General features: G+C 42.2%; 1 protein-coding gene across 1 annotated transcript; it reads left to right on the top strand.

The window, feature by feature from the left end:
* Nucleotides 1-1052: 1052 nt before the first annotated feature.
* Nucleotides 1053-13387, top strand: LOC139398618 (protein pelota homolog; the record flags this gene model as incomplete). The annotated part of the gene is made up of 4 exons (XM_071144548.1): nt 1053-1267; nt 10646-10738; nt 12931-13081; nt 13297-13387. Coding segments are annotated over exons 1-4 (376 nt in total), but the record flags the coding sequence as incomplete, so codon positions are not given.
* Between the last annotated feature and the right edge of the window lie 1553 nt (nt 13388-14940).

Raw genomic sequence — 14940 nt, 5'->3', positions numbered from 1 at the left:
GCCTCCTGAGTTTGAAGAGGAGCTGTTGTGCCTTCTTCACCATACTGTCTGTGTGGATGGACCATTTCAGATTGTCAGTGATGTGTACTCCAAGGAACTTAGATGTGGGCGTGCTCCCTCTGCTGTCTCATGAAGTCCACAATCAGCTCCTTCCGTTTGTTCACGTTGAAGGAGAGGTGATTTTCCTGGCACAACTGTTCCTGGGTGTATTGATACATCATCCAAATTGTAATGAATACCTGCACCATGCTCAAAGGGATTATTCAATGTCTGTTGTTTTTTACCCATCTACCAATGGCCTTTGTGATTGAATCTGTGCTTGATATTCTCTGCTGAACTGGGGGACCTTACAGATAATTGTATGTGTGTAGTCGTTCAAAAATCATGTTAAACACTATTATTGCACAAAGAGTGAGTCCAGGCAACTTATTATGTGACTTGTTAAGCACATTTTTACTCCTGAACATATTTAGGCTTGCCATAACAACAGGATTGAATACTTATTGACTCAAGACATTTCAGCTTTCCATTTTTAATTCATTTGCAAAAATGTCAAAAATCATAATTCCACTTTGACGTTATGGGGTATTGTGTTTAGATCAGTGACACAAAACCTCAATTTAATCCATTTTAAATTCAGGCTGTAATATAACAAAATGTGGAAAAAGTCAAGGGGTGTCAAGGGGTGTGAATACTTTCTGAAGGCACGGTAAATAGTGATCGAACACTGGTCACAATGTTTACATACTGTGTTACCCACTTCATATGTATAGACTGTATTCTAGTCAAGGCTAGTGCTATATAACTACTTCTGTATGCACATTTTCTATTAATATACTGTCCATACTGTCTATACACACCATTATACATACATATATTTATATTCCGGACTCTGCTCTTTCTGATATTTCTTTGTTTCTTCAATTTATGTGTATCGTTTTGTATTGTTAGGTATTACTGCACGAATTTCGAAAGAACCAAAAAATCTACCATCTTCACCGTGAGACTTTTATTTTGAACGGAAATTGCCACCTTGTTCTTGCTTGGTATTACTTATTCTTGCTGGCGGAACGGAGGTCAGGCCGCCAACCCAAATCTCTTGAGCGGTTCATTCTAAAGATAACTAGACTCTTGAGAGGAAGTAAATATGACACTAGCTAAATGTAATAATAACTCCTTCATATGCTAGCAAATAATACTGTTGTTTATAACAAAGCTATTACACCATGAAGTTGCTTCATAAAGATATCGAAAAAGACAATGCCGGGTAAGTAAGCGTCAACAAGCTAACGTTAGCTAGCTGGTAAGCTAACGAACGTTAACGCTAGCGCAGGTCTGTCGCTAGTTAGCACGTGTCCGACGTAGCAGTATATACTTCTGGTACAGTGCTATTCAGTCACCACCAGTGTATTGTATGCATTTCTATATATCATTAAACAAGAACAATGTTGTATCCATGTGTTGTTTAATTTGACATGGAAATGGCCGTCCTGGTTTATCAGCTGCTGAGCACAAACTATGGGCAGTTGTCCATACTCATAGTCATGCATGCTAGCTAGTTTAGCTAGAATATCATCATAGGAATACCATTGCATTATAATATTGTTGTGCTGAGTGCTTTATACCAGGGGTTTTCAAACTTTTGTTGTCCAGGGACCCCCGCGCAGGTAAACCGGCGACCCTGGACACATTACATTTTTAACAATGCTTTTTTTTCTGATAACTAGTTCATTGCATCCGTTGAACTAGTTCATAGCATCCGTCGTGGAGCCAAGATTCATAATATGACCGTATGTCCCAGCTGCTTGCCGTAGTTTTGAAGTAATTACGAAAGAACAGGCTTATTAGTTCCATTGAGCAACGTGGCACCAACTCGCCTTCTGAACGTTCTATTCCCAGTTTATTGTTCTACGTCACAATGCCTGCTTTGCTATTGATGGCAACGAGACCTGCCCACGTTGCTGGTTAGTTAGAATGTAAACAACAACAAAAAAATACTCATGGAACTCTGAGGTCGTCCCATTGTTTACTACAGGGAAATATAGATATGTCTGACTATTTTGCCAAATATCTCGCAATGTTTATATTTGATTTTTTTTTTCTCCAAAGTTGACACTATTTTTACACAGTATAATCTCCTCTTTCTAATTGTGTAAGGCTTGACAGCGTACTCCTTGTCATCAAACGCTATCCCCGAAATACCTTTTGCCCTTGGAACACTGAGTTCACCCCCATTGTTTTCCCATGGAGAGGCATGCTGGTATATTTCGCCAAATATCTCGCAATGTGTATATTTAGATTTTTTTTCAAGGCGGACACCATTTTAATCAAGATAATCTTCTCTTTCTAATTACACAAGGTTGGGCAGGGTACTCTCCTGTCATCGGTCGCTAGACCAGAAATAGTCAAAAGTTGCCATTTTTTCCCCTACTTCATTTTATTCAGACATAAGCACACTTGGCACCAACGATGTGCGGATGTTTACTTTCTACACGAGTTGTTATTTTTTTTACGTTTCGTCCTAAGAACATATTGTAGTGTTAAAATAAAAAAAAGGATACATTTTTTTGGTGCCATTTAGGCGAAATGGAATTCTAAGCGTCACCAGTTCAACTGTGAACGTTCGATTCCATTCATTAGCTATGGGCTTGCGCTAGTGTTCCTGCTTAGCCAACGTTCTTTTGCTATTTTTCAGCCCTGGGTGAATTTTGACTCGTTCTATTGTCCAGACTACCCATACAGTGGGGCAAAACAAGTATTTAGTCAGCCACCAATTGTGCAAGTTATCCCACTTAAAAATATGAGAGGTCTGTAATTTTCATCATAGGTACACTTCAACTATGACAGACAAAATAAGAAAAAAAATCCAGAAAATCACATTGTAGGATTTTTAATGAATTTATTTGCAAATTAAGGTGGAAAATAAGTTTTTGGTCACCTACAAACAAGCAAGATTTCTGGCTCTCACAGACCTGTAACCTCTTCTTTAAGAGGCTCCTCTGTCCTCCACTCGTTACCTGTATTAATGGCACCTATTTGAACTTGTTATCAGTATAAAAGACACCTGTCCACAACCTCAAACAGTCACACTCCAAACTCCACTATGGCCAAGACCAAAGAGCTGTCAAAGGACACCAGAAACAAAATTGTAGACCTGCGCCAGGCTGGGAAGACTGAATCTGCAATAGGTAAGCAGCTTGGTTTGAAGAAATCAACTGTGGGAGCAATTATTAGGAAATGGAAGACATACAAGACCACTGATAATCTCCCTCAATCTGGGGCTCCACGCAAGATCTCACCCCGTGGGGTCAAAATGATCACAAGAACGGTGAGCAAAAAATCGCAGAACCACACGGGGGGACCTAGTGAATGACCTGCAGAGAGCTGGGACCAAAGTAACAACGCCTACCATCTGTAACACACTACGCCGCCAGGGACTCAAATCCTGCAGTGCCAGATGTGTCCCCCTGCTTAAGCCAGTACATGTCCAGGCCCGTCTGAAGTTTGCTAGAGAGCATTTGGATGATCCAGAAGAAGATTGGGAGAATGTCATATGGTCAGATGAAACTCAACTCGTCGTGTTTGGAGGACAAAGAATGCTGAGTTGCATCCAAAGAACACCATACCTACTGTGAAGCATGGGGGTGGAAACATCATGCTTTGGGGCTGTTTTTCTGCAAAGGGACCAGGACGACTGATCCGTGTAAAGGAAAGAATGAATGAATGGGGCCATGTATCGTGAGATTTTGAGTGAAAACCTCCTTCCATCAGCAAGGGTATTGAAGATGAAACGTGGCTGGGTCTTTCAGCATGACAATGATCCCAAACACACCGCCCGGGCAACGAAGGAGTGGCTTCGTAAGAAGCATTTCAAGGTCCTGGAGTTGCCTAGCCAGTCTCCAGATCTCAACCCCATAGAAAATCTTTGGAGGGAGTTGAAAGTCCGTGTTGCCCAGCAACAGCCCCAAAACATCACTGCTCTAGGGGAGATCTGCATGGAGGAGTGGGCCAAAATACCATCAACAGTGTGTGAAAACCTTGTGAAGACTCACAGAAAACGTTTGACCTCTGTCATTGCCAACAAAAGGTATATAACAAAGTATTGAGATAAACTTTTGTTATTGACCAAATACTTATTTTCCACCATAATTTGCAGATAAATTCATTAAAAATCCTACAATGTGATTTTCTGGATTTTGTCTGTCATAGTTGAAGTGTACCTATGATGAAAATTACAGGCCTCTCTCATCTCTCATGGATTTTGTCTTATGTCTGTCATAGTTGAAGTGTACCTATGATGAAAATTACTGGCCTCTCTCATATTTTTAAGTGGGAGAACTTGCACAATTGGTGGCTGACTAAATACTTTTTTGCCCCACTGTATGTTAGCAAAAATATATACACTGCTCAAAAAAATAAAGGGAACACTAAAATAACACATCCTAGATCTGAATGAATGAAATATTCTTATTAAATACTTTTTCTTTACATAGTTGAATGTGCTGACAACAACATCACAAAAATTATCAATGGAAATCAAATTTATCAACCCATTGAGGTCTGGATTTGGAGTGACACTCAAAATTAAAGTGGAAATCCACACTACAGGCGGATCCAACTTTGATGTAATGTCCTTAAAACAAGTCAAAATGAGGCTCAGTAGTGTGTGTGGCCTCCACGTGCCTGTATGACCTCCCTATAACGCCTGTGCATGCTCCTGATGAGGTGGCGGATGGTCTCGTGAGGCATCTCCTCCCAGACCTGGACTAAAGCATCCGCCAACTCCTGGACAGTCTGTGGTGCAACGTGGCGTTGGTGGATGGAGCGAGACATGATGTCCCAGATGTGCTCAATTCGATTCAGGTCTGGGGAACGGCCCTAGCATCAATGCCTTCCTCTTGCAGGAACTGCTGACACACTCTAGCCACATGAGGTCTAGTATTGTCTTGCATTAGGAGGAACCCAGGGCCAACCGCACCAGCATATGGTCTCACAAGGGGTCTGAGGATCTCATCTCGGTACCTAATGGCAGTCAGGCTACCTCTGGCGAGCACATGGAGGGCTGTGCGGCCCCCCAAAGAAATGCCACCCCACACCATGACTGACCCACCGCAAAACAGGTCATGCTGGAGAATGTTGCAGGCAGCAGAACGTTCTCCACGGCGTCTCCAGACTGTCACGTCTGTCACATGTGCTCAGTGTGAACCTGCTTTCATCTGTGAAGAGCACAGGGCGCCAGTGGCGAATTTGCCAATCTTGGTGTTCTCTGGCAAATGAAAAACGTCCTGCACGGTGTTGGGCTGTAAGCACAACCCCCACCTGTGGATGTCGGGCCCTCATACCACCCTCATGGAGTCTGTTTCTGACCGTTTGAGCAGACACATGCACATTTGTGGCCTGCAGGAGGTCATTTTGCAGGTCTCTGGCAGTGCTCCTCCTGCTCCTCCTTACACAAAGGCGGAGGTAGCGGTCCTGCTGCTGGGTTGTTGCCCTCCTACGGCCTCCTCCATGTCTCCTGATGTACTGCCCTGTCTCCTGGTAGCGCCTCCATGCTCTGGACACTACGCTGACAGACACAGCAAACCTTCTTGCCACAGCTCGCATTGATGTGCCATCCTGGATAAGCTGCACTACCTGAGCCACTTGTGTGGGTTGTAGACTCCGTCTCATGCTACCACTAGAGTGAAAGCACCGCCAGCATTCAAAAGTGACCAAAACATCAGCCAGGAAGCATAGGAACTGAGAAGCGGTCTGTGGTCCCCACCTGCAGAACCACTCCTTTATTGGGGGTGTCTTGCTAATTGCCTATAATTTCCACCTGTTGTCTATTCCATTTGCACAACAGCATGTGAAATGTATTGTCAATCAGTGTTGCTTCCTAAGTGGACAGTTTGATTTCACAGAAGTGTGATTGACTTGGAGTTACATTGTGTTGTTTAAGTGTTCCCTTTATTTTATTTTTTTGCGTAGTGTTTAATCCCGTCATGTTTTATCATAAGGTGAATGTCAAGTAGAAGTAATCAACATTTTAAAATAAATAGATTTGGTAAGGAGTTAATTTTTATTTTAGACCTCCCGGGCCACAGTTCATTCTATGAGGAAGTGTAAACTCTAACATAGTCTTTTAACTAGAAATGTAAAGTTTCTTGGCATACAGAAAATGTTACTGTCGGAAAAATCACATTTTCTGCAGTACACATTTTGAAGATTTGAAGCTAATTTACTTGAATTCTGTGCATTTTGCCATGGCTAATGCTGTGTTCCTCTGCGCAAACATTACAAAATCAATGAGCATGTGCCTGGTTTTTGGAATTTTCAATTCTCCTTGACATTTATATTTAAGGCCTTTTAGCAGATGCTCTTTTCCAGAGCAGTTAATTACAGTTAATTCTTCTTAAAATAGCTAGGTGAGACAATCACTTATCACCGTTGTTGTAAGTACGCTCTTTTAAAAAAAAAAAAAACTCAGTCAGTTAAGAACAAATTCTTATTTTCAATGACGGCCTAGGAACAGTGGGTTAACTGCCTGTTCAGGGGCAGAACGACAGAAGAGCATTTTGTTACGTTACAGCCTTATTCTATTGTCAGCTCGGGGATTTGAACTTGCAACCCTCCGGTTACTAGTCCTACGCTCTAACCACTAGGCTACCCTGCCGCCCCAACCTCATCAACATACACACAATACCCCATAAGGATGAAGCGAAAACATTTTTTTTTTTTTTTGCAAATGCATAAAATAAAAAACGGAAATACCTTACTTATGTAAGTATTCAGACCGATTGCTATGAGACTCAAAATTGAGCTCAGGTGCATCCTGTTTCCTTTGATCATCCTTGAGATGTTTCTACAACTTGGTTTTTTCTACTTTCCGAATTGTTTCTGTGGTAAATTCAATTGATTCGACATGATTTGGAAAGGCACACACCTGTCTATATAAGGTCCCACAGGTAATAGTGCATTTCGGAGCAAAAACCAAGCCATGAGGTCGAAGGAATTGTCCGTAGAGCTCCAAGAGGATTGTGTCAAGGCACAGATCTGGGGAAGGGTACAAAAAAAATTCTGTAGCATTGAAGGTCCACAAGAACATAGTGGCCTCCATCTTTCATAAATTGAAGGTGTTTGGAACCACCAAGACACTTCCTAGAGCTGGCCGCCTGGCCAAGCTGAGCACTTGGGGGAGAAGAGTCTTGCTCAGGGAGGTGACCAAGAACACGATGGTCACTCTGACAGAGCTCCAGAGTTTCTCTGTGGAGATGGGAGAACCTTCCTGCAGCAGTCCACCAATCAGGCCTTTATGGTAGAGTGGCCAGACGGAAAACACTCTTCAGTGAAAGGCACATGACAGCCTTGGAGTTTGCCAAAACACACCTAAAGGACTCTGACCACGAGAAAAAATATTCTCTAGTCTGATGAAACCAAGTTTGAACTCTTTGGCTTGATTGCCAAGCTTCACGTCTGGAAGAAACCAGGCATCGCTCATCACTTGGCCAATACCATCCATACGGTGAAGCAGGGACTGGGAGACTAGTCAGGATCGAGGGAAAGATGAACAGAGCAAAGTACAGAGAGATCCTTGATGAAAACCTGCTCCAGCGCAGGAGTGGCTTTGGGACAAGTCTCTAAATGTCCTTGAGTGGCCCAGTCAGAGCCCGGACCTGAACCCTTATCAAACATCTCTGGAGAGACCTACAATAGCTGTGTACTGACTCTCCCCATCCAACCTGACAGAGCTTGAGAGGACCTGCAGAGAAGAATGAGAGAAACCCCCCATATACAGGTGTGCAACGCTTGTAGCATCATACCCAAGACGACTCGAGGCTGTAATCGCTGCCGAAGGTGCTTCAACAAAGTACTAAGTGAAGAGTCCGAATACTTACGTAAATGTGATGTTTTTGTATTAAATGTGAAGAAAAATAAACAGTTTTTGCTTTGTCATTATGGGGTATTATGTGTAGATTGATGAGGGAAAAAAAACAATTTAATACATTTTAGAATAAGGCTGTAACGTAACAAAATGCTCTTGTGGCTGAATGGAAGCAAGTCCCTGCAGCAATGTTCCAACATCTAGTGAAAAGCCTTCCCAAAAGAATGGAGGCTGTTATAGCAGGGGGGGGGGGGGGGGGGCATGATTTTGGAATGAGATGTTCGATGAACAGGTGTCCATATACTTTTGGTCATGTAGTGTACATTTTCTGTCAAAGTTCTCAACGATGGTATTATTGAGAAAAAAATATATATAGTTCAATATCTTTTCTGCATGCTTTCTATCTGGTTTTAGTTGTTTAAGTTGACACAAACAGTTTTTCCATCCTGAAAATAACCACTTAGACGGCCCACTTAAGAATTTTCAACATAGAAAACCCTGTAATAAGCTCCAATGACTGTAATTTATTTATCTACTTCCTCAGAGTCAGGTGAACAGGAACAGGTAGCATGTTAACTGTTCCTGTAGACTTCGACATTGTTCTAATGCTAGTTGGCATTGTCTCATGAAATTACCTCAAATTTCCTTCATACTGGACGCAGAGACATAAAAATGGTATCCACGGTGGTATTCTGTTGCAGCTAGTGATATTCATTAAATAATTATTTTTCATATAATTATTTCTTTAAAAACTTGATGTCTTCACTATTATTCTACATTGTAGAAAATAGTAAAAATAAAGAAAAACCCTGGAATGAGTAGGTTTGTTCAATTCTTGACTGGCACTGTATAAATATATATACAGTTTTTTTATGTGAAAAATAATTATTTACTGAATATCACTAGCTGCAACAGAATACCACCGTGGATACCATTTTTATGTCTCTGCGTCCAGTATGAAGGAAATTTGAGGTAATTTCATGAGACAATGCCAACTAGCATTAGAACAATGTCGAAGTCTACAGGAACAGTTAACATGCTACCTGTTATTATTAGAGGTAGTTACCATTGGAATAAAATACTATTCCAATGGTACAAGATCTTTATTAAGCATTCAACTATGAAATAACAAATAGTAACCAAAAAAGTGTGAAACAAATTCATCAAATTAGCCACCCTTTGCCTTGATGAAAGCTTTGCACACACTTGGCATTCTCTCAACCAGCTTCATGAGGTAGTCATGAAGCATTTGACTGGTACTTGATGACAGCTTTACACCCTCTTGGCATTCTCTCAACCAGCTTCATGAGGAATGTTTTTCCAACAGTCTTCAAGGAGTTCCGACATGTGCTAAGCACAGATCTGGCTGCTTTTCCTTCACTCTGCGGTCCAACTCATCCCAAACCATCTCAATTGGGTTGAGGTTGGGTAATTGTGGAGGCCAGATCATCTGATGCAGCACTCCATCACTCCTTGGTCAAGTTGCCCTTGCACAGCCCTGAGGTGTGTTTTGGGTCATTGTCCTGTTAAAAAATGAATTATAGTCCCACTGAGCGCAAACCAGATGGGATAGCGTATAGCTGCAGAATGCTATGGTAGCAATGCTGGTTAAGCGTGCCTTCAATTCTAAATAAATCACAGATCGTGTCACCAGCAAAGCACCATCACACCTCCTCCATGCTTCACGGTGGGAACCACACACACAGAGATCATCCGTTCACCTACTCAGCGTCTCACAAAGACACGGCGATTGGAACCAAAAATCTCAAATTTGGCCTTATCAGACTAAAGGACAGATTTCCACCGGTCTAATGTTCATTGCTCATGTTTCTTGGCACAATTAAGTATCTTCTTCTTAATGGTGTCCAATCTGAGTTGCATTTAACTCTAATGAACTTATCCTCTGCAGCAGAGGTAACTCTGGGTCTTCCTTTCCTGTGGCGGTCCTTATGAGACCCAGTTTCATCATAGCGCTTGATGGTTTTTGTTCTTGACATTTTCTGGTTTGACTGACCTTCATGTCTTAAAATAATGATGGACTGTCATTTCTCTTTGCTTATTTGAGCTGTTCTTGCTATAATATGGACTTGGTTTTCTACCAAATAGGGCTATTTTCTGTATACCACTCCTACCTTCTCACAACATAACTTATTGGCTCAAACGCATTAAGAAGGAAAGAAATTCCAGAAATAAACTTTTAACAAGGCATACCTGTTAATTGAAATTGCATTCCAGGTGACTACCTTATGAAACTGGTTGAGAGAATGCCAAGAGTGTGCAAAGCTGTGAAAGCTGTCAAGGCAAAAAAGGGTGGCTACTTTGAAGAATCTCAAGTATAACATATATTTTGGTTTGTTTAACACTTTTTGGGGTTACTACATGATTCCGTATGTGTTATTTCATAGTTTTGATGTCTTCACTATTATTCTACAATGTAGAAAATAATAAAAATAAAGAAAAACCACTGAATGAGTTGGTGTGTCCAAACTTTTGACTGGTAGACCCCCTGCAGTACCTTGGGGGAAGTGGAACACAGTTTGAAAACCCCTGCTCAATACATTTCCATCCCCATTGCTACACAGAAACAGTTATTATTGTCTTGATCAAATTGAATGACTAACCTTCCAACATTGACTTGAACCACTAATAGCAATTCCCATTACTGCTGATTTTGATTACTTTCAATCTCACACAACCTGAACTGAGCTCTATTATCAAGGTTGTGTGTGTGTGTGTGTGTGTGTGTGTGTGTGTGTGTGTGTGTGTGTGTCTGTCTCCCAGTCAGGTGACACTGATGCCGGAAGAGGCAGAGGACATGTGGCACACTTACAACTTACTGCAGATCGGTGACAGTCTTATGGCCTCCACTATTAGGTAACTTGCTATTGTGACGGATTTCATTGTGCTTGCACAATGCTTGCTTTGCACTGGTACTCAATCTCGGATTCTCTGTCTTGCAAACTCACTGGACTGCCCACTTGACAACATCTTAGCCAACTGCGCTATAGAAAAGTTAGCGATTTGATCGTGTGGGTGGAAACATTTCAAGTTATGGAGTGAGGTTACAAATCTAACTCTGTTACACTTTCACTATGGTACATAATCCTAGTCTGGTCCCAGATCTATTTGTTCTTTGTAGCTAAATATGTTTGTTGTCATGTTTGGCACAAACAGATCTGGTACCCGGTTAATATAATCCTGCTCCGAACCATGATCATACTACAGTTCTGCCATCAGTGGATGGTTACCATTTGAGTGTTTCAGGAAGTCTTTGAAATCTGTGTGACATAGTACACTGCTCAAAAAAATAAAGGGAACACTAAAATAACACATCCTAGATCTGAATGAATTAAATATTCTTATTAAATACTTTTTTATTTACATAGTTGAATGTGCTGACAACAAAATCACACAAAAACTATCAATGGAAATCAAATTTATCAACCAATGGAGGTCTGGATTTGGAGTCACACTCAAAATTAAAGTGGAAAACCACATTACAGGCTGATCCAACTTTGATGTAATGTCCTTAAAACAAGTCAAAATGAGGCTCAGTAGTGTGTGTGGCCTCCACGTGCCTGTATGACCTCCCTACAACGCCTGGGCATGCTCCTGTTGAGGTGGCGGATGGTCTCTTGAGGGATCTCCTCCCAGACCTGGACTAAAGCATCCGCCAACTCCTGGACAGTCTGTGGTGCAACGTTGTTGCATGTTGGTGGATGGAGCGAGACATGATGTCCCAGATGTGCACAATTGGATTCAGGTCTGGGGAACGGGCGGGCCAGTCCATAGCATCAATGCCTTCCTCTTGCAGGAACTGCTGACACACTCTAGCCACATGAGGTCTAGTATTGTCTTGCATTAGGAGGAACCCAGGGCCAACCGCACCAGCATATGGTCTCACAAGGGGTCTGAGGATCTCATCTCGGTACCTAATGGCAGTCAGGCTACCTCTGGCGAGCACATGGAGGGCTGTGCGGCCCCCCAAAGAAATGCCACCCCACACCATGACTGACCCACCGCCAAACAGGTCATGCTGGAGGATGTTGCAGGCAGCAGAATGTTCTCCACGGCGTCTCCAGACTCTCACGTCTGTCACATGTGCTCAGTGTGAACCTGCTTTCATCTGTGAAGAGCACAGGGCGCCAGTGGCGAATTTGCCAATCTTGGTGTTTTCTGGCAAATGCCAAACGTCCTGCACGGTGTTGGGCTGTAAGCACAACCCCCACCTGTGGATGTCGGGCCCTCATACCACCCTCATTGGAGTCTGTTTCTGACCGTTTGAGCAGACACATGCACATTTGTGGCCTGCTGGAGGTCATTTTGCAGGTCTCGGGCAGTGGTCCTCCTGCTCCTCCTTACACAAAGGCGGAGGTAGCGGTCCTGCTGCTGGGTTGTTGCCCTCCTACGGCCTCCTCCACGTCTCCTGATGTACTGCCCTGTCTCCTGGTAGCGCCTCCATGCTCTGGACACTACGCTGACAGACACAGCAAACCTTCTTGCCACATCTCGCATTGATGTGCCATCCTGGATGAGCTGCACTACCTGAGCCACTTGTGTGGGTTGTAGACTCCGTCTCATGCTACCACTAGAGTGAAAGCACCGCCAGCATTCAAAAGTGACCAAAACATCAGCCAGGAAGCATAGGAACTGAGAAGTGGTCTGTGGTCCCCACCTGCAGAACCACTCCTTTATTGGGGGTGTCTTGCTAATTGCCTATAATGTCCACCTGTTGTCTATTCAATTTGCACAACAGCATGTGAAATGTATTGTCAATCAGTGTTGTTTCCTAAGTGGACAGTTTGATTTCACAGAAGTGTGATTGACTTGGAGTTACATTGTGTTGTTTAAGTGTTCCCTTTATTGTTTTGAGCAGTGTATATTGCCATATTGACTATTTTATGGTAAGTCAAAAATAATTAGAGCATTACAGCTCAAGTGAGAAAAGCTATCTACCTCACTTTGTCACTCTCACTCACTCATTCACTCACTCTCTCACACACACACACCTTTACTACAAAGCGCAGCCTTAGTGACCCATGATACCTTTCTCCCTGATTCCTCAGAAAGGTGCAGACTGAGTCATCCACGGGCAGCGTGGGGAGCTCGAGAGTGCGCACCACCCTGTGTTTGTGTGTGGATACTATTGACTTTGACTCACAGGCCTGCCAGCTGAGGGTGAAGGGAACCAACATCCAAGAGAATCAATATGTGAAGGTCCGAGATTAACAACGTTGAGGACAAAAACAATGCACTTCCACTTTAGCCTGTAACTGTTATTATGTTAGTTTGGCGTTGTCACATTACCAGTAGACAAATCATGATGCTAGGAAAGCTAATGCTAATAGTCTAAGTTACGTGGAGTTTCCAATTAATTTTTGTTGTTGTTTTGTAGTAGCAAGTGAAGGAAGTGCTTTTTCCTCTGTCCCTAGATGGGGGCTTACCACACCATTGAGTTGGAGCTAAACAGGAAGTTCACACTTGCCAAAAAGATCTGGGATAGTGTCGTCCTCGATAGGATCGGTGAGTGTGTACTAGAGGTCGACCGATTATGATTTGTCAACGCCGATACCGATTTATTGGAGGACCAAAAAAGCCAATACCAATTAATCGGCCCATTTTTTTTTTTTTTTTTTGTTGTAATAATGACAATTACAACAATACTGAATGAACACTTATTTGAACTTAATATAATACATCAATAAAATCAATTTAGCCTCAAATAAATAATGAAACGTACCATTTGGTTTAAATAATGCAAAAACAAGGTGTTGGAGAAGAATGTAAAATGTGCCATGTATGTGCCATGTAAAATATGTGCCATGTAAAAAAGCTAACGTTTAAGTTCCTTGCTGAGAACATGAGAACATATGAAAGTTGGTGGTTCCTTTTAACATGAGACTTCAATATTCCAAGGTAAGAGGTTTTAGGTTGTAGTTTATATAGTATTTATAGGACTATTTCTCTCTATACCATTTGCATTTCATATACCTTTGACTATTGGATGTTCTTATAGGCACTATAGTATTTCCAGTGTAACAGTATCGCTTCCGTCCCTCTCCTCGCCCCTACCTGGGCTCGAACTAGGAACACATCGACAATAGCCACACTCGAAGCAGCGTTACCCATCGCTCCACAAAAGCCGCGGCCCTTGCAGCGCAAGGGAAATAACTACTCCAAATCTAAAAGCGAGTGACGTTTGAAACGGTATTAGCGCACACCCAGCTAAATAGCTAGCCATTTCACATTGGTTACACCAGCCATTAGGCTGATAGGCTTGAAGTCATAAACAGCGCTGTGCTTGCGAAGAGCTGCTGGCAAAAAGCACGAAAGTGCTGTTTGAATGAATGATTACGGGCATGCTGCTGCTCAGTCAGACTGCTCTATCAAATCAGACTTAATTAACATAATAACACACAGAAATATAAGCCTTTGGTCATTAATGTGATCGAATCCGGAAACTATCATTTCGAAAACAAAACGTTTATTATTTCAGTGAAATACGGAACCGTTCTGTATTTTATCTAACGGGTGGCATCCCTAAATCTAAATATTCTTGTTACATTGCACAACCTTCAATGTTATGTCATAATTACGTAGAATTCTGGCAAATAAGTTCGCAATGAGCCAGGCAGCCCAAACTGTTGCAAACCTTGACTCTGCATGCAATAAACGCAAGAGAAATGACACAATTTCACCTGGTTAATATTGCCTGCTAAACTGGATTAATAGTCATAACTAGTGATTATGATTGATTGTTTTTTATAAGATAAGTTTAATGCTAGTTAGCAATTTACCTTGGCTTCCACTGCATTCGCGTAACAGGCAGGCTCCTCGTGGAGTGCAATGGTTAGAGCGTTGGACTAGTTAACTGTACGGTTGCAAGATTGGATCCCCTGAGCTGACAAGGTGAAAATCTGTCGTTCTGCCCCTGAACAAGGCAGTTAACCCACCGTTCCTAGGCCGTCATTGAAAATAAGAATGTGTTCTTAACTGACTTGCCTAGTTAAATAAAGGTATAAAAATCGGAAATCGGCGCCCAAAAATACCGATTTCCGATTGATATGAAAACTTGA

The sequence above is a fragment of the Oncorhynchus clarkii genome, unplaced genomic scaffold, assembly GCF_045791955.1.
Source record: "Oncorhynchus clarkii lewisi isolate Uvic-CL-2024 unplaced genomic scaffold, UVic_Ocla_1.0 unplaced_contig_5226_pilon_pilon, whole genome shotgun sequence".
In the NCBI taxonomy this organism is placed as follows: Eukaryota; Metazoa; Chordata; class Actinopteri; order Salmoniformes; family Salmonidae; genus Oncorhynchus; species Oncorhynchus clarkii.
This window is presented reverse-complemented; position numbering and strand designations above follow the sequence as displayed.